Below are 17,811 nucleotides of genomic sequence, written 5' to 3' on the forward strand. Positions count from 1 at the left end.
AATATAGACAAAGTCTATTAACATAATATAAAAACAACAAAGCAGCATTTTTTAATCATCTGATATACTTGCATGCACATGCACTTATAAAAATGTAAGAATATTACAAATTGTTTCTTAAATTATTATCAGAATGAATAATAGTATTTATGAATAATAATAATGAATAGTAGTTATGAATAACAAGAGCAGACTTTTCAACACAAAATGCTGCGGCACAGCTCTTGTACTGGAACACGCACGACCTAAACTGTGTAGGTAGGACCAAACCCGTGAAAAAAAAGCGACCCATGGGGCATATGTGCGCCACGTGCTGCTTTTCTGACTTTCAGGTAAGGTAAAACGGCAGAATTCTCTTTAGCTGGCACCGTTGAGCCACGCGGGCCCCCCGGCACACGGCGTTTTCTCGCCGCGGGCCGACCGTGAAAGGGCTCATATGACTCGGGCGTGTGCGTAATGCTCTTAGCGGCGAGCTGATGGGCCCCGGTGGCTGCGCTCCATAAGACCAAGAAGCCAAGAAAAGTGCTTTAACGGCTGTGCGCGCGGCAGTGGAGATTATTGGGTCGAGTATCTTTATCCTGCTGTTAGATTAGCCGCTAATAACGGAGGAAAAGTCCAACCCCATGCGAGAGAATGGAACAAGACGAGCACAGTCATTACTATTTTGCATGTTAACAAACGCTAAAAAAAAAAACGTAAAACATCCAACATTATATTCTGCTTTTAAACATCTGTCCAGGTACTGCCAACTATCTTATCTAGAGCCATATTTATTAATGTGCTTTGCCCCCGTTCAATAAACCAATACATAATGAAATAAACGTACTTCATGTTAATCAATTCGGCACTTACAAACAGAGCTGTAAAGAAACAGCAGGAAATGAATTACAAGAAGCACAAAAACGAAAAAAGAAGAAACATTAAAAAGGTTGATGCATCCACAAAAGGCTGATTTTGGAAGCAAGATTCAGAATGCTCTCATGACTTATGTCTGCGTGTTTGTATTTCGCCAACACAGCCAGTGATGTGCACCCTCTTCATGTGGCAGACACAGTACACATCAGCGCTAATGGACATGGAGTACTTCCCTTTTTTGTATGTGGCTCTCTCCCGGGCTTGCATTAAAGACATAAAACACATTTCTCAAACTCCATAACCGGAGCGGACTCACATTTGAGAATCTGCGCACATGCATTCACACAAAAACACAAGGCTGTTTGTGCAGCTATGTCATTAATATGAGTATTTGGAAGCATGGATATTTTTTTTCTTTTCTTTAAATCTATTTTGAATTTCAGCATGTAGTAGTTGAGCCATTCAGTGAAACTTACCTCTTTCATGTGCCTGAATTTTGCCTTGACGTTTTCACGTTTTACTCGCTAAGAAGGTAATACAAATTGTCCATCGGCTAAACTAATTTATTTCATATTCAATCGTGATTTCTAAATTCCCAATGTAAAGTTTGTGGAAATTAAAGCAGTTCTATTTCATTTCTTGAGACTTTTCCGTGTGTCCTGTTATGATCAACATGTCCTCATGGAGATTTGTGAAACCCATCGGTGAAACGGGGGACTCTTTTTTTTCTTTTTTTTTTTCTAGCTTTCAGTGTTGTGCTGGCGATCCCCAAAATACATACATGTATATACGGATACACACACTAAAGCCGCAGAATAAGAAATGGCGATTCCTAAAAATAGTTCACCGACACCATTAAAGTCAAAACATCTTAATTTAATGACACCTGGTTATAACTGCATTAAAAGGTCAAATGAAAGTCAAGGACAAAGTGATGCGATGTTGCCGAGTCAAGTCAAATATGTACATTGAAACTTCCAGTGTGTTTGACATGAAAGGATTGCGGGACCTCTAAATACTGACAGGTGAGTTCAGCCTTGTGAGTTTGATAGCCGCTGTTACCACAAACCTCCAAAGTGTGCAAAATTTGAACGCCTCAGTGGGGTCGGCCATCAGCTCTGCTTGTCCTGAATGTTCATCAGACTGGAGGCGTACGACTTTGCTCTCTTGGCTGCAAATAGAGAAAAAGGGGAGAGTTGTCTTAGTTTTGTGAAAGGCTGATGCCATGCAATATTTTTACAATGGAGTACTTTATTCATTATCCCGTCCAATATTTGAGTAATCGGATTCAAAACTGATTTTGCATTATTGAACCAAATTATGTGCATCTGAGTTGCAAGTGTTATTTTTGTCCACTTGGGACCGCCATTTTCACATTCTACTGTAGGATCTGTGACTTTTAAGCAGGCTACATAAGGCTGGGGCTGGCCTGGTGAGTGACGTGGGTTTCAGCGACAGACTGCGCAGAGTTAGCTGTCTATTAATTGGCTAACCCATTACCCCGCAAACCCCAGCCCCCACCCCAAATTGTGGCCTTTGCAATTTGAAAACTGCATTCTCCTATATTGCGAAATCGACTTGAATTTGATCAGGGTCTGCCTTCACCCCCAACCTCCGCTCCGTCCCAAAACTCCACTATCACAAGTCCAAGTGCGCCACCCCCCACACCCCTTTAGCAGCCCACAAAGAGCCCTCAAAACCCCTGTCAAAATATGTGCATGCAACAATGGGCGAATTAAGCGGGTTACTCACGGTGTATGAGCTTGCGTTTCTTTTGTTCCGAGTGAAGGAAGCTGCTCAAGTAGAAGATGATGGGCAGAAAGAGCATGAAGCTGGACACGGCGATGACAGGCACCGTCTCCTCCCGGGGGAAGGAACACTTGAAGTTTTTACTCCACAGCCTGCGGGTCATGTTCATCTGAGAACGGGGGAGGCCGCCAACATAAGCGACGATGACAATATCGCTAATAAGTCCCCTGCATCTATGAGTTACCCATTTCGGAAATTGGTTTAGAATCATCGAGAGTATGCAAATGACATGTGCTGACACTTAAAAAGTCTCAGCGCTGCAATTAAAAGTGAAGACAGTAATGCTGCCGTCAGCTTCCAATGTGCAACAAACAGCAAAAAAAAAAAAAAAAAAAAGAGCTAAGACTTTGGGAAATGTTAATCACATCCAAATCCCAAGGCTAAAAAAACACCTTTGTGCAGTTGGATTGTTTGGCCGGTCACGGCAGCAACTTTCTCTGAGATGTATTTAGTACAAAGATGCAGGTATGCATATCTTTTCAACAAATAAACAACACTGAGTCAAAATAAACTGGCAGTTATTTATCCATTTCTTCATTAAGTGAATGACGAAACTGGCGATTAAATGGAGTACGGTGTCAATTATAGGCCACTATTTGTGGAAATAAGGTAGAGGGGGGCTCTTGATTTACGACGGAGCTCTGCTCCTTTGCCGGCTAACGCAGAAGCAGTCTTAATTACAGAATTTTGGCACTTTAGTGGCTTTGATCCTTTTAGCTTCTGACCAAGCTTTTATTAAACCGAGTATAATATTTAATGTTTAAGGACAACAGTGTACTTCTCAATATAGGGAGAACAACAGACAAATCCAAATTGCCACTCAAAGGACTTATGAAACTGTAATTTGTAATGATTGACACGAATAGTCTGGAGTCCTGCATCGGAGAGAAGCACTTCATTCTGACATTATGTTGTATCAAAGTACGGTACATTGTATATGATGATTCCATAAAGTAAATGTCCAAAAAACAATGACGCATCGATTGAGGCGCCTGTCATGAAAACGAAAAAGACATGACACGTTTTACCACGTTTGCTGGCGTACGTACCCCATCTTCAACGTCAATACACAAAGTGTCATTCTTCTCCATGCCGCTGTATAGCTCATTGAGGCTCTTATATGAACTCTTACAGTTTTTACACAGCTCTGTGTGGTTGCCCTGTGGAGATATGAGAAAAGTTGGCATACATTCCGTTTCTGAGCATACATCTGTGAATGAATCAAGAAGCAACCTGTTGGTATCTATCAAAGCAGCTGAGAGTTTGGTTGAGAGTGGACATGAAGTACAGCGTGTCGTTGGTGAGGCTCTGGAATCGATCGTTGATGCAGTCTAAATTAGGAGGAAAACAAAAAAAAGCACCAGGTTTGTTGTTTTTAGTGAGCAGCATCATTAATGACTGAAATTATTAATAATTTGCCGCTATTCACCATCAATTGCACACTGAAATGAATGGAAATGCCATTAATCCATTACAGCCGCCCCCCACAAAAATTATGCTATTTAAAAAGAAAAACAGCACTCTATAATATTGTACTTCATAATAAAACATGCACTGAAAATTTCCCCACTGTGGGATCAATAAAGGCATTCTTACTGGTGACAATTACATAATTAAAAAAAACGTTTTTGCCATGTTTTTCTTCAATTCAATGGACATTGCGCTGCTGCTTATGGTGTGTGCACCTTGGGGCATTATATTACAGACATACAGATGTACAAGGTGGCAAGTACAGTATATGCCACTGAGTATTGTAGAGCTCAGCAATTAATGAAATTCATATGCAATTTTCAAATCACAAGGGCTGCAATTTGGAAAAAGAATAAGGGACAGGGGACACATTCATATGATATCTGACTGGCAAACATGAATGACTGCAAAGCGGAACTTAATAAAGTCACATGCCTTGTCTCTAAAAGCCTTATGAGTCATCACCATAGGAGAAGTGGAGTACTGCAAGTACAGTTAGTGTCCAGTTAAGGGTTTTGGTGCACTTACTGTCACAGGCGGATTTGGTCCACAGGTCCTTCAGGTTGTTAAAGAGCAAATAAACCAGCATGAGACGGTCACTGCGCATTAGGCTGTCTCTGCAGCTCTCATTTCCAGGACCCAACTGAATACATTTAGTACCAAAAAAACAACAACAACAAACCAAGCAAAGGTTTAGCGGTGCCTCCTTAAAGAAAACAGCTGCAGGAAGAAAACATCACAAAAGTGGCTATATAGTGACTCGTGAGACACGCAGTTCCAAAGTCAACGTTGTTGTGGTACCTGTTCCGAGGAGATGTTCATGTAGGTGGTCACCAGGTCGCCATAGGCGCCGAAGCAGTTCTGGCAAACTTTAACCGGCCGCGCAGACGGAACTAGGCAGTTGACATAGGCCACATAGCGCTGACCAAAGAGGCGCAGCAGCTCGCTGCAGTAGTCGCTCACCTCCAAATCGTCCGGGAAGGCTGACAGCAGGAGGGGGACGGGAGAGTCCTTCTCCGCCGCCGGCTTGAAAATAGGCAACTCGACCGCAGCCGAAGCGTAAAGAGTTGCGTTAGCTCCTTCGCTCGACGCCACGGTGCAAGCATAAAGAACCCACACGGCTAAAAACAAGTTTTGGTAATAAAGAGGCATGTTTGATAGCTTAAACGCGCTTGGGTACGCTCGTGTGCCTCAGAGAACCCATAACTTCCGGGTTTGAGTTTAGCGTGATCATGTGACTGCTGGAAATCTCGCGAGATCTCACGGTGAAAGCTATCAGCAGTATTTTCGTAACAAATACTACTACTACTACTACTACTACTACTACTACTACTACTACTAAGTATTATGATTATAATGGATGGATAATGATGATGTTGATGATAATAATAATAATAATGATGATGATAATAATAATAAACAAGTATATTTATATTAATACTCATTTTTAACTACTTTTTTTTCAAACTATTTTGTACAGCACTAGATAACGATGACTAAATCTGTTTTTTTTAATAAGAATGAATAAGAATATGATTGTCAGATTCTACAAGTTTGTAATCTCGAGGTAAAATAATATATTTGATCAAAAATCAATATCAAACGTCCGTTTACCCACCTATGTATTCATTATCTCAGTCCATCCAGATACTGTAGATAGATAGATAGGTGGATAGATAGATACAGATAATCCACATATCAATATATCCGTCAATTAATCTACCATCTATCCACCTAACTATCATCTATCAATCTATTTACTATCATCCAAATATCCATCAACATATGTATCAATCTATCAATTCATCAATCGCTTCTTGGTCTATTCAACTACAGTATCAATCTATCCATCTATAGTATAAACCAACCTACTCTGTCTGTCTGTCTTTTCACTTACACACCACTGCATCAAACAATCAGAGTCATCTTAAACGCTTTGGACTCCCGCGCTGATTGTGATAATTGTCGTGAAGTCCTCGAATCAAGCCGCGGCAGTCAATGGCCACTAATGTGAAATTAGTAGCTTTTGATAAGTCTCAGGCCGCATCAATTCTGCAGTCATCGGGGCCTAATGAAAATAAGGGGGAAGAGGACGCGCGGAATTGTCCGCCTATTCCAATGGCCGTGCGCCACTCGAGTGGTAAATATAGGGGTCTATCCCCCTGAAATGCAGCACACGACGGTGAGAGCAGCTCATTAACTCTTCTATCCGCCGACTAATTGCTCAGACGTGGCCTCGTTCCTTTATCTTTGCCCAAAGTGAGGCCTACCTCTCAGACAGAAAAACACGTTACCGGTAAGTCCACTTGGAAGCATGCTCCAAGCAAGATCATCATCATTGTCAAATGCATTATCATATACTGCACACTATCGTTAGAATAAGAACTAACGTGGACACTAGTATGACAGATAAGGCAGTGGTGGGGTTCATCCTGATTACAGCGTTATTTGCCTCTCTTCCTCTGCTGCTCTAATCAGGAGCATACCCAGTTCAAAAAAAAAAAAAAAAAAAAAAATCGGCATATCATTACCGGAGATGACCGTTATTGTCGAATGCCGGCATTCATTAGCATGTGCTAGATAGAGGAACCAAGAGGACAAAAATCATCAATTAGACTGATCAAATACATGATGATGATGATGATGATGATGAGAGCTCTTGCGGAACTATACATAGCTCAAGCTGCTGAACCTTCTCTTGATTTTCCGAGAAAAAGTGCAGCAAATTATACTAAAAATGACCCGCACTTATAATCCAAGGTATTCTACGGAAAATGTAGGTTGAACACTGTAATGTTTGCTATTGTGCAGAAAATCACCCCCAAGAATGGACGGCTCGTGCTCATACCCGTATAAGCCGATCAACACGTTCTTAGGGGAATTTAGTAGGAAACCACACAAAAGTTAAGCACTGTATTACGTTCCTCTGCGTTAAACCGCATAGGGACGAACTCTACAAAAATGGCTGCCGAGACACGATCCACAAACATGGCTGACACGCACTAAAAAAGCACATTTCTGAGTCTGCTTCGTAAGATTTCATAATGCACAATATTTAGTAGACAACAAATAAAATACATTATCATTGCTTGAAATTTTTTTCTGTCCTGGACTGGATGTTTTTTGTCCAAATCCTGTCTTGTTATATCAACGTTATTCTTAGAGGATAAAGACTACAGTGTATTACATGTGTTGCTGCACCTTTTGTGTTGACATATCCATTTCTCAAAGCGTTCCAACAGCCATATAGAAGCTAATCGTTGCCATGTTAGCTTTAGCCTTAAAATAGCATACTAAAGGCTAGGGACTGTGGTTGTTTTACTTTCACAATGTGTAACTCTCTTTAATTTAGAAGTAAACTTAAACTGAGAATGGGGATAAATAATTTGAAGCCTCTTTTTTGAAGACTATTTACTAGGTCTGACATTGCCGTCATATAGTGCTCTTACTTCTAAGTCGGGTCACTCGTAACTTTAAGGCATTGTACATTGTTTCTTGTGCCAGACTAAAACACAACTTTCTGCTGTTTAGAAATTCTCCATCAAACGTGAAAAAAAAACAGATACAGGTAAAAAAAAATTGTTTTAATCAATTCAACTGTCATGATTAGCTAATTGAGTATGTTTTGTTAGTCAGTTCAATGCTATGGGAATTTATTCTCAGTACGAGCACCATGTAAGTAAATCAATTGTTGTAAATGAAGTATAAACGTACCTAAAAAGTATTTAAATAGGGTATTTCCAGGATTTCACTCATTGCGGGGTGTTCTGGAATGTAACCCCGGCGACGGAGGGGGGTATTTACTGTACTTTTGCCTCCTGTTTATAATTCAGTCTAACAAATAAAAGGCGTCGCTCCACATTGAGACAATGCATCAAGGCCAGCAAAGGTGCCAAATAAGAGATCACGTTTCCCTTCCCCCTCTGCTTTTACACTTGAACACTGATTTCACTTCATTATTTCCGCCCATCTCTGTGGCCGGATCGTTTAACATTTGATTTTTTTCCGATATTTTTATGACGTGAAGTGAACGTTTTGTCCGTGCATTCCGCCGGTCCTCCGACACAGGTTAACTACCAGTGGCCTTAAACTTAGCTCTTTGGCGCGGTGGAGAGAAAAGTAGCTGTAAAGTTATGCAGAAGTTATTCTTCATCCCTCGGGCCGTCCCTAATCCGCCCAAAACCTCATTCTTTCATCGGAGAACTGTGCCTCCTTTCTTGCGCCCCCCTCTCTATACAACATAAAGTCAGACTGCATTTAATGGTTATGTCGCGATGGGAGAGGGGCTTTCTTCTTCGCCCTTTCTCCCCGATGTCGCCCTTTTTCGTCGTGTGAGTCTCCCAACCCGCGGGGACCCCCATATTCTTCCCTCGGCGTCTGACTCGAATTGCAAACTAACCCTGATTTTCACCACTTTGCTGGGAATCGCGGGGAGTGATAATAGAGATTTCGCTTTCATTTTATACGCTTGACTTGGTTATTGTTGCTCTGCTCCTCTCCCGTGAGTCTCCTCTTTTCTAGGGATTAAGCCCTGACTTCGTCCTCGCTATACTGGCTGCCGAAGTGGCCCCGGGCCCCGGAATGACAATTGACGCAGATCAAGGCGGGCCTATTCTGTTCTTTCAAAAGCTCACTCCAGTTGAAATGAAGCAGTTGGACCGGACACGAGGGATGCTCTTCGCTTTGCGTCCCTCAAATGAACAGGGACAGGGAAGGTCACATCGAGGATTTGGCTTTAAAAAAAAAAAAAAAAAAAAGGTAATTTCAGCATTTGTTGGATGTTGTTGATATCCATCTTCAGGTCCATCTACAGTACTAGTATGGTCTTTGTCCTCACAAGTAAGACAATTCAGCATACTAGTATCATTCATTTTCTACTATGGCATGACATTGCTTCAGACTGGTAAGGCAACTTACACAGTTCTCTAAAAAGAGGCACAGTGGGTTTGCTTCAAGCTATTTCATCACTGCCAGTTGAGGTTTACTATCAAATTGACACATTAGACAGAATCAAACATTTTATATTTCTAAATACCAAAACGGTCAACCGATCCATATCATTTTTTCGAACAAAAGTCTGACCGGACTTGGGCGCCCCTGATCTACAGTATAGAGCGAGGATATACTGTCCGGTCATTTTCAGTAGCATTGCTTGGGATGCAGCTATGAAAACATCCACGCGCTGTCATCACTGCAACAGGATTCATGCATTGACCGTGTCTCCTCCAATCAGGCTGTTGACGACGTGTTGTGCACTCCTCCGCGGGTCACTTGGGTCGGCCCTCTCCTAGAAGAGCCGCCCGGGTGCTCGTACAGCGAGAAGGGGAGGCGGCGGGCGGTGGGATAATTACCAAACACGCAGCCGACCGCAGACACACAAAAGCCGCTTTGACTTCCTCACTGCTGGTCGCCCCGGAGGGGACGGCCCCCACTCGCTCTCCCCCACTCAACCCCAGAACACCTCTCGTGGCTCCCGAGAAGTCCGGACGTCTTGTTCCATAACAAGACGCAAAAGTGACTTCTTTCAGCTCCACTGAACTGAACATAAACCCCCAGCGACAACCTCCAGTGCCCAAACAGAACAGGGGAGGACGGATGGGCCGGGACGGAACCCGTGGGAGGGTGTCGGCCGGGGTACGGTTGACAGATCGTTCGATAAAGTTGTTATTGACTTTAATGTAACACGTGGTGGCCGAAGTCCGGCCGGAGGGCGGTTTGCGGGTTTTGCGCACTTTTTCTCAGCCTGCGTTATACATGAAAAAATATTTTACCTCGGTCAAAAAAATTGGGGGGTTACGACACCCATATCCCTCACAGATGTGACGCCCCTGTCAACTATTATGAATTCTACAACTAATAATAAATTACTGTTATAAAACATGAAATAGAGCTTTTCCAGTAAAACGATAACAACAATTCTCTTCATAACGTCCTAGTGAATAAATACAACTCAAGCAAAAATAGTTTAAGCTACGCTTCATGTCAAGGTCCAATGTGTGAATATAGAGTATCACATTAATGATCCTAGTAAACATTTGGTGCTTTTTCCCTTTCTGCACCGAATATAAACCAAAACATGACCTTTATAAGCGTGCTGAACCAAGATTTTTGGCAAACCATCAGTACGATGCAGCCTGCGGTGAAACAAGTAACATACCCATTCTTTAACAAAAACAATTTTAGAAAATGTAATGACTGTGACACTTTTTTTCTTTTTTTTTTTTTTATAAAGGTCTGATAGGTTCCCCCACCTCCCACACACACCCATCTACTGGCAATGACACGGCAATGAAAGCAAGACGTGCTGTAAACATAATGGGCCTCAGGGGTGATTGTTTCTGGCAGCCTACAAAACACGTCGGCCCTCCCCTCAAATTAGTCCCCCAGGAGGGGATGGATGCGTTCCGAAGGGGGGGGGCGGGTCACGTCCCAGGGGAGGCACTGATATGACGGCATGCCTGCACATACTAGCTCAAACATGCATCATGTGGGCGCTCTTCAAAGTGGCATTATAACATAATATAGTTTCAGTAGCCATCTCAATAATTCATATCATGAGCTCATAAATAAATAAATAAATAAATAAATAAATAAAGGGAGAGGGAGGGAGAGAGAGAGAGAGAGATTTTGTTGGGAATGCTCATTTTTGGTCAATTAAAATTAAATAAAAATGAATTTGAGGTGAAAAACTGACATTTTGAGCCGATATGATGCTAATTCCTCATCACATCTAATCTTCCTCCCTGATGTCCCTTGCTTTGTGAGGGATGGGCATTTTTTTTCCTGGAAGTGGATATTCCACCATAGTTTCAGCAAAGCTCCTGATGCCCAAAATGAAAGCATAAATGCGAAGCTGCGTGGGCGGCTATGAGTGTGCCCGTGAGAGGGAGGATCTTTTTCACAAATTATTTTACTAATGTGTTATTTTTTATTTTATACAGTAACCTTTCAGTAATATTAAACATAATCTGTCCTGCTTTTAAAGTACACTTAGTCCTACTATGTTATGGCGGTACGTGGAGAACTAAGATTTTTTTAGTTTGATTGTTTTTTTTGTTTTGTTTTTTAGAACCATTGCTCCATGGGGTGTGTTTTAAGATTAAATTAAAAAAACACAACAATCATATCCTGTCATTTAAAACATTTCCATGATTTCCTGGCTTGAAAAGGCCAAGTTTCCAATTGAGGTTTGTAACTTGAACATCATTTTTTAGAGAGAGTCTCAATAGGTTACAACAACCAATGATACCAGTTTTGTCTGAGTTTACCTTGAGAAAATTGTCTCGCATCCACCCACTTCTATGTTCGATGCAGTGACAGAGTGAATCAACAGCTCCATGTTAACCAGTCATTGACACGGAGATCCGAGCACCATCTGCATTGCTGTTGTAGCTGCTGCTGGCCTAATGGAAGCATGTACAGAGTGATGAATAAGGGTCTCGGGATTGACCCGTGGGGAACTACAAAGGTTGTAGGCATTTGGTCTGAGGAACAGCTACCAATTTAATAAACCATAATAAACATATCCTGTAATAAAAAGCAACACATGCATCATCCGTAGCTTGATGTTGGCCAGGTTGCATGAGGGGAGGAAACTGTGATCTGATGTGCTACCGTTAGCATTCGCCATGATTTGTGAATGAGGTGGTAAGGGGGTCAGGGGAAAAAAAAAGCCTCTCTGTGCCGGGGGCGGATTTAGCCCAGATGCAGGCAGTGATGTTAACTTTGAGTGGTCCCCTCTCTCCCTCCCTCCCTCCTACTTCCCAAGCCCCCAGGTTGCCTTTGCATGACATCATCCCCAAACTATGCCACTCCCCCCCACACCCATGTGAATCTGAGCTGTCACAATCGACAGCCGGCCCACCATTAAACTGTACGCCAGCCCCATACGTTTCCCCTCTCTTCTTCACCACCTCCTCCTCCTCCCTCCTTCTTCTTTCTGAACCCCCAGAAAGGCATTGTTTGAGTCAGGGCCTGATCAAAAAACTGTTGCCCGCCAACCACGGGGCTTTCTGTAAATTCAATGAGGCCACCTTAAAGATTTTCCTAATTAATGGATGACATCTTTGGCTGGAGGAGAGGCGAGGCATTCTGCTGCAGCTCGCTCTTTGTTCGCCTCCTAATTAACTTTCCCAGGTCACTCAGGTCCCCGCAACCTGCGAGTGAAGAGCTCCCATTGAGGAGGCAGTTGTAAACTTACTTTTTTCTTGCCTCGGCACTTAAAAGGGGAAAGCAACTATAGGGAACAGAAAATATCCTATTTAAGTCCTTTGTGCGTGAACTGCTTGCACATGTTCCAATAAAGGAAATCTTCTAAATAAGCTGCCGTGTTGCTCTCCGCTAACCCCCTGCCGCCCCTTCGTCCTTGTCCCACCTCTTTTCTCTCCCAGGTTATGAATGATAGCTGTGGGTTAAGGGGGGCACGGGGCCAAAGGACAGCATCTGGGTGCTGTGGAACTGTGAGCATCTCCAATTTTGAGGGATTTTAAGGATGGGAAAATTGGATAAGGATTGAGAAGATGCGGTGAATATGAGGCAAACAAGTGGCAATTTGCCCAAATTGGCTGGGTTTTTTTTAGGTTTTTTTTCAGGACCCTCCTACTTTTAACATTCCTATTTTAGTTTTCGTTTTTCCCCCACCCCCCCCAACTCCAGCAAAATCATGTGCACAATCAAGAATAATAATTAAGTTTCTCTTAATGTAATATAAGATTACCGGTAGTATTTTCTTACCCAGTTTCTTTTCTTGGTTCTAACTATTCTTTACTGTTGCTGTATTATATATATTTTTGTTCATAATTAAATATGTTTGAAGAAAGTATAAGGTGCCACTCTGGTGCGTTTTTCATCGGTATCACGTGTGCGGGTTGCTCTATTTTCTGTGGAGAAAAATCTGGACCTCTAAAGCAGCGTGCTCACTAAGAATTAACGCTGACTGGGGAGCGTGACCCTTGAACCTGACTTGGCAGCAGGCAAACGTCAGGTAAAGTGGGTCCGAAAGCGAGACGGACTGCTAAACAGAGCAGATGAACGAGTCCTGGGTTGAGTGCTGGGAGCCATTCCAAGTGATTTGGGTGATTCCCGCTGACAGCTCGTTGCCTTTTAATGTTCCCATTAGCGAAATGATGTCTGAAGACAAATTGATGGTTTGCACAGTAGATCATCACTTTTTCACATTATTGCTCGCACATGTTTTATACATAGTGAGAAAAAGCATCCCTATGATGCATTCATGTGCAAACAAATAATTGGAACCTACAGTATCATCAGGGGTGGGAAAACTTTTGAGCTGAAGGGTCACATTTTTCATGGAAAATGCTTACTGGACGTTTATCCCTTGTATGGGATTGGAATATTTTGGGCCATCAATTATACGCGGATTTTCGCTATTTGCGTGCTATCGCCCTGAATAGCGAGGGTCCACTGTATGGTTATTTTATCTGACTACATGCGCTGCTCCACCTTTTCTGTTCAAATATCCATTGCTTAAAGTGTTATAACGCAGAAACACTGTTGCTATTTGTTAGCCCATCTATGGCATTTAGATTTGCTACCGACTGGTAGCCGTAGTTAAAGCTATGCGGGTGTTTTAAATAAAAGTGTAATTCACTTTGTTTAGTCTGACACCACAACAATTGGGAGTGCCATTGACCCAACTTTCTGACCAAAAACAGAAGTTGGGCCCAAATGACCCAAGCAACGGTTGGTCCCTTCTTGGCCCATAATTGGGTTGCTTTGAGTGAGGGTTACAGTATACATGTATGCAAAGGCTGATTTATTCTTTTTTTTTTTTTTTGTATACATCTCTTGTATGGGTTTTCAATAGAAATTAGCTCTCATCTTAATAATGTGAGATGAGCGACTGACTGCACCTGTTTCTGAGTCAAAGCTGGCGTCTTGGCTCTCACGTGTTTGTCTTTGCAGTGTCAACACACTAAGCCCCTCTACTCAGCTGTCATAATTTGTTAATGAGTCTTTTCACGGGAGAAAAGGGTAGACGGGTTGGGGGGGGGGAGAAAAGACGGCTCTTCACTACCTACTGAAAGCAGAGGTCCATCCCGAGAGGGGAACCCAGGGGCGACATCAGACCGATTTCAGAGCAGCCAGTGATGGCATCTCTGTATATTTTAATATTAATGACCCCCGGGTGCAGAGCGGCCCCTCTAAGCCTCCAACAGGTGCCCCCTGCCGCACTTGAGCCGAGGATCGCCGAGCGGACGGCTATCTAGCGCCGACGGCTGTTGCGGACCGCGCATGACGAAGACAAGGAAAGGGCGGCCGGCGCGGACGGAGCGTCGAGCCACGTTTTTGAGTCACTTTCCCCAGCTCGAAACACAGGTCGATACTCGGACCCCTCGCGCCACCACCAGCACCCCTTGAGAAAGAGATTGACTTTTGTTTGGAGTTTGTGAGAAGTGGGAATCAGATGCGGGACAATGGGACTCCCCACGGTGAGAGGCTGAGAGGAGCCATCTCAAATCAGTCAGCCAGGGGACTGACTAATCCGTCCATTGTCCCTCCCCAGCCACCGGCCGCACATCAACACATTCGCCCCCCATTGTCCCCCACCCTCGTGCAGCGGGATTTGCTCTCCCCAACAGCCAGTTTTGTCCAAGGCAGTTCGAGCGGAAGTTTCTCACTGACAATTTGCCCCAAATAGATTTGTCAGGGCGTCCAAACTGCGCCACGCCGGCCCGTCGTTTTTTCCTGGGTTTGGCTTCCGGACTCTCGGACTCTCGTCTATGGAGAGCACTTTGCCCAAGTGTGCAGGTTTGCCTTATGTACCCAACTACACTGTATGTTGCAAAGCAGAGGAGACCTCAAAACACCCCCAAAATATCAGGACGTTTTTGTACAAAAACAACCGAAAATTGAAAGTTGGGTCAAGTTGACCCAAGTAATGGATCAGTCCATTTTAGACCTACATTGGTTTTTTTTTTGACCCAGCTGTTTTTAGAATGAACATGCATGTTGGGTTAAATGAAGACTACGGTCTCTATAGTCATAGACGGTGCAGCTACGCTCAAGCGTAAAAACTGGCATATCTTGATTTTTGTGCCAGTGCAAGTCTCGTTTGCCCGTTGAATTGAGGGAGTTTCCTTTGACATGCGCCCAGTGCACCTGATAATTAGGTGGCTAAAAGTCGACGAAAATTCATGCCCGCTGGAATCACGTCCAAGTATTAGCACAAAGGCACTCAAGTGCCTGGGCCCTGATTTAGCCGCTCCCCAAAAAGTCTAAAAATAATTCAATAAATAAAACACAAATATGTCTCCATAACTGAGTACTACAGAGTCCTACTTAGCAATTACCTTCAGGAGAGGGTCTTTAAAGCGTCACACCTCCAATAAGCTCACGGCCAGGTAACCTGCAGCGCTGCATAGAACTAGCCATGGTGCTGAAACATGGCTCGCTCTTTCATTTTCCAGGTGGTAGAGCAGTGTACAGTGGGTCTGCCTCACAGTCAGGAATTCTGGGTTTGAATCTGGGCCTCCTGCACAGATTTTGCAAGTTCAGGTTTAACATGACCAGATCAGATTTTAAAAATTATTAAAACATGTTTTGATTTCCATACATTTATTCCAAAACAGGACATTTTTTTTTCAAACTGATATGTGCAGAAAATACACAAAATCTCATTATGATTCACTTACTTCTTTGGTTTGTAACGTGTCAGAAAAAGGCAAAATTGTTGATTCCCAAAATAAAAGCAGATGCTTGCAATTGTCTTATTTTGGAAAAAAAAAAAGTCTGCTTTCATAGACGACTGAATTCCTAGGATTTGGAACATTTTTAAATTAAACAATTGATCAAAAATCAATAGATATTAACAATTATTGATTCAATTGATAATCGACTAGTTGTCGAGTAATCATTGTATTTGCAACATTTAAATGAATGTGATTTAAAGCAGCAGTGTTGATCTCTTGAAGTCGGCCCAGCTCCACTGTGGCTTTTACCATGAGGCTTGAAATCTATCCATTATTCGCTCCCTGGTGCTTAGTGACTTCTTTCTAAACCAATTGCTTTCCGCCTGGTTGCTTGGAGGGACCGGTGCAGTCATAAGAAATCAATGTCCATGGTATTTTCATCAAGGAAAAAAAAAAAAAAACAACGCACATGCGTATTCTCATCCACACTCATTCATGCAAGTGGGAGATTTAAAAATCAGGTTTTGCATTGTCCCGCAGTCACTTCCCCCATGTTTGTCCATCTTGAAGTATGTCAAACATCTGTATCAAGAAGAAGAGCTTCCCTGATACAAAAAAAAAAGGAGTAAAACAGATACACAATCGACTGCTTCTTTTGTTGGTGGCAACATTTCATTGAGTGTCTGAGGAGAAGATTGTCACTCGTGGAAGAGCGAGCGAGCCAAAGTGAAAGAAGGCAACCCGGGCAACCGTGATGTTGGTTATATTTGTGTAAAGGCTATCAGTGAATGACGAGGATTAGGACGCGTTAAGGAGATTATGTCAAACATTCGCCATTCAGCCGCTGGCAGCCACCCACTCACACGCGCGCACACGGGACACATCCGCACTCACGCGCATCGCGCACCTACAAACAAGTCAGATCGCAGTCTAAAGTCACTCACTGGAGCACTGGCCACTTCACAAATATTACCATCATCATTATCGTATTAAATATATTGTGGGTAATTTTTTTAATAATTCGTCTGATGAAGTCTGTCGAAAAAAGTGACAAAGCTCTTTTTTTGGTTTGTTTTTTGGATCTTACAATATTTTAAAAAAACGTTATAGTTTATAAGCAGACTTTTAGACTTTTTTTGACTTAAAAAAAAAAATCCAAAATATTAGGTACTACGAACCTGACGCTTGGAATTCTCAATGAATAAATGTAACAATGCGTTTGTCGTGGTGTGGAATCTGCATTGCATCACATCAAGCGCTTTGCCTCGTTAACATATTGTAAGTCTAACTCATTATGATCTTTTGTAGCTATCGCTGTCATTAGCCAGCGCAGGTGTACCTAATGATGTGGCCGCTTTGTCACCGCCGAGGCCTCCCCCAAAAAATCAAAGAGACGTTCGAATGAATTCATCCCGCGCGTAAAAGCTGTAGGTTGCGAGACACCAAAGCCACAATGGTTAATTGCAATTAAATACGCCTCCCCGCCTCGCCCCACGGCCGCTTAAATCGACACTTTGTGCGGCCATATGGCCTCCGGCGCACCGTGGGAAGAAGGACAATTAAAAACAGAATATGGATTTCTGGAGTTACCCGGGGAGAACGCAGCAAGCTGTCAAGGTCAGGGTGTCAGAAAGAGAGGACCCCGGTGTCCACAGTGGCGTGGATGCGGGGCGTGCGTGGGGGGGGGGGGGGCGTCCTGCAGGAAGATAAATGATTTGAACTTTATGGAAAATGATGCTAAACTGAAATAAACAAGTGACATTCAAACTTCAAATGTAAGTCAAGAAGCTCTCTTGGCAAGAAGAAGGAATACATTCAATAAAAAGAATGTCATTGCTGCAGTGAAAAAAAAGGCATGTACCTTACCTCCAAAATCGTGTGTTCTAAAAAAAAAAAAAAAGTGTGATTTTTGTGAAGGACTGAACAAGAAGAAATTATTTATTTTTTGCTGGATTTACAACGCTGCAAAAAAAAGTTCAATAGGCATGCAGCATTAAGCAATACCTTTTGCCCCTTGCGCATAAAA

At 42.8% G+C, this 17,811-nt stretch overlaps 1 protein-coding gene across 1 annotated transcript; it reads right to left on the bottom strand.

The window, feature by feature from the left end:
* Positions 1 to 1,710: 1,710 nt before the first annotated feature.
* On the bottom strand, positions 1,711 to 17,626 carry ostm1 (osteoclastogenesis associated transmembrane protein 1). Its single transcript, XM_086017941.1, has 8 exons — positions 17,376 to 17,626; positions 15,447 to 15,628; positions 4,936 to 11,537; positions 4,663 to 4,777; positions 3,898 to 3,995; positions 3,714 to 3,824; positions 2,608 to 2,773; positions 1,711 to 2,026 (listed from the first exon to the last, which is right to left on the bottom strand). The coding sequence occupies exons 3-8, from the start codon at positions 5,284 to 5,286 to the stop codon at positions 1,968 to 1,970; spliced, it is 900 nt and encodes a 299-aa protein (XP_085874067.1). The 5' UTR covers positions 5,287 to 11,537; positions 15,447 to 15,628; positions 17,376 to 17,626; the 3' UTR covers positions 1,711 to 1,967.
* Between the last annotated feature and the right edge of the window lie 185 nt (positions 17,627 to 17,811).

Source organism: Filicampus tigris, chromosome 20 (genome assembly GCF_054856515.1).
Source record: "Filicampus tigris isolate MCC_2025a chromosome 20, RoL_Ftig_1.0, whole genome shotgun sequence".
In the NCBI taxonomy this organism is placed as follows: Eukaryota; Metazoa; Chordata; class Actinopteri; order Syngnathiformes; family Syngnathidae; genus Filicampus; species Filicampus tigris.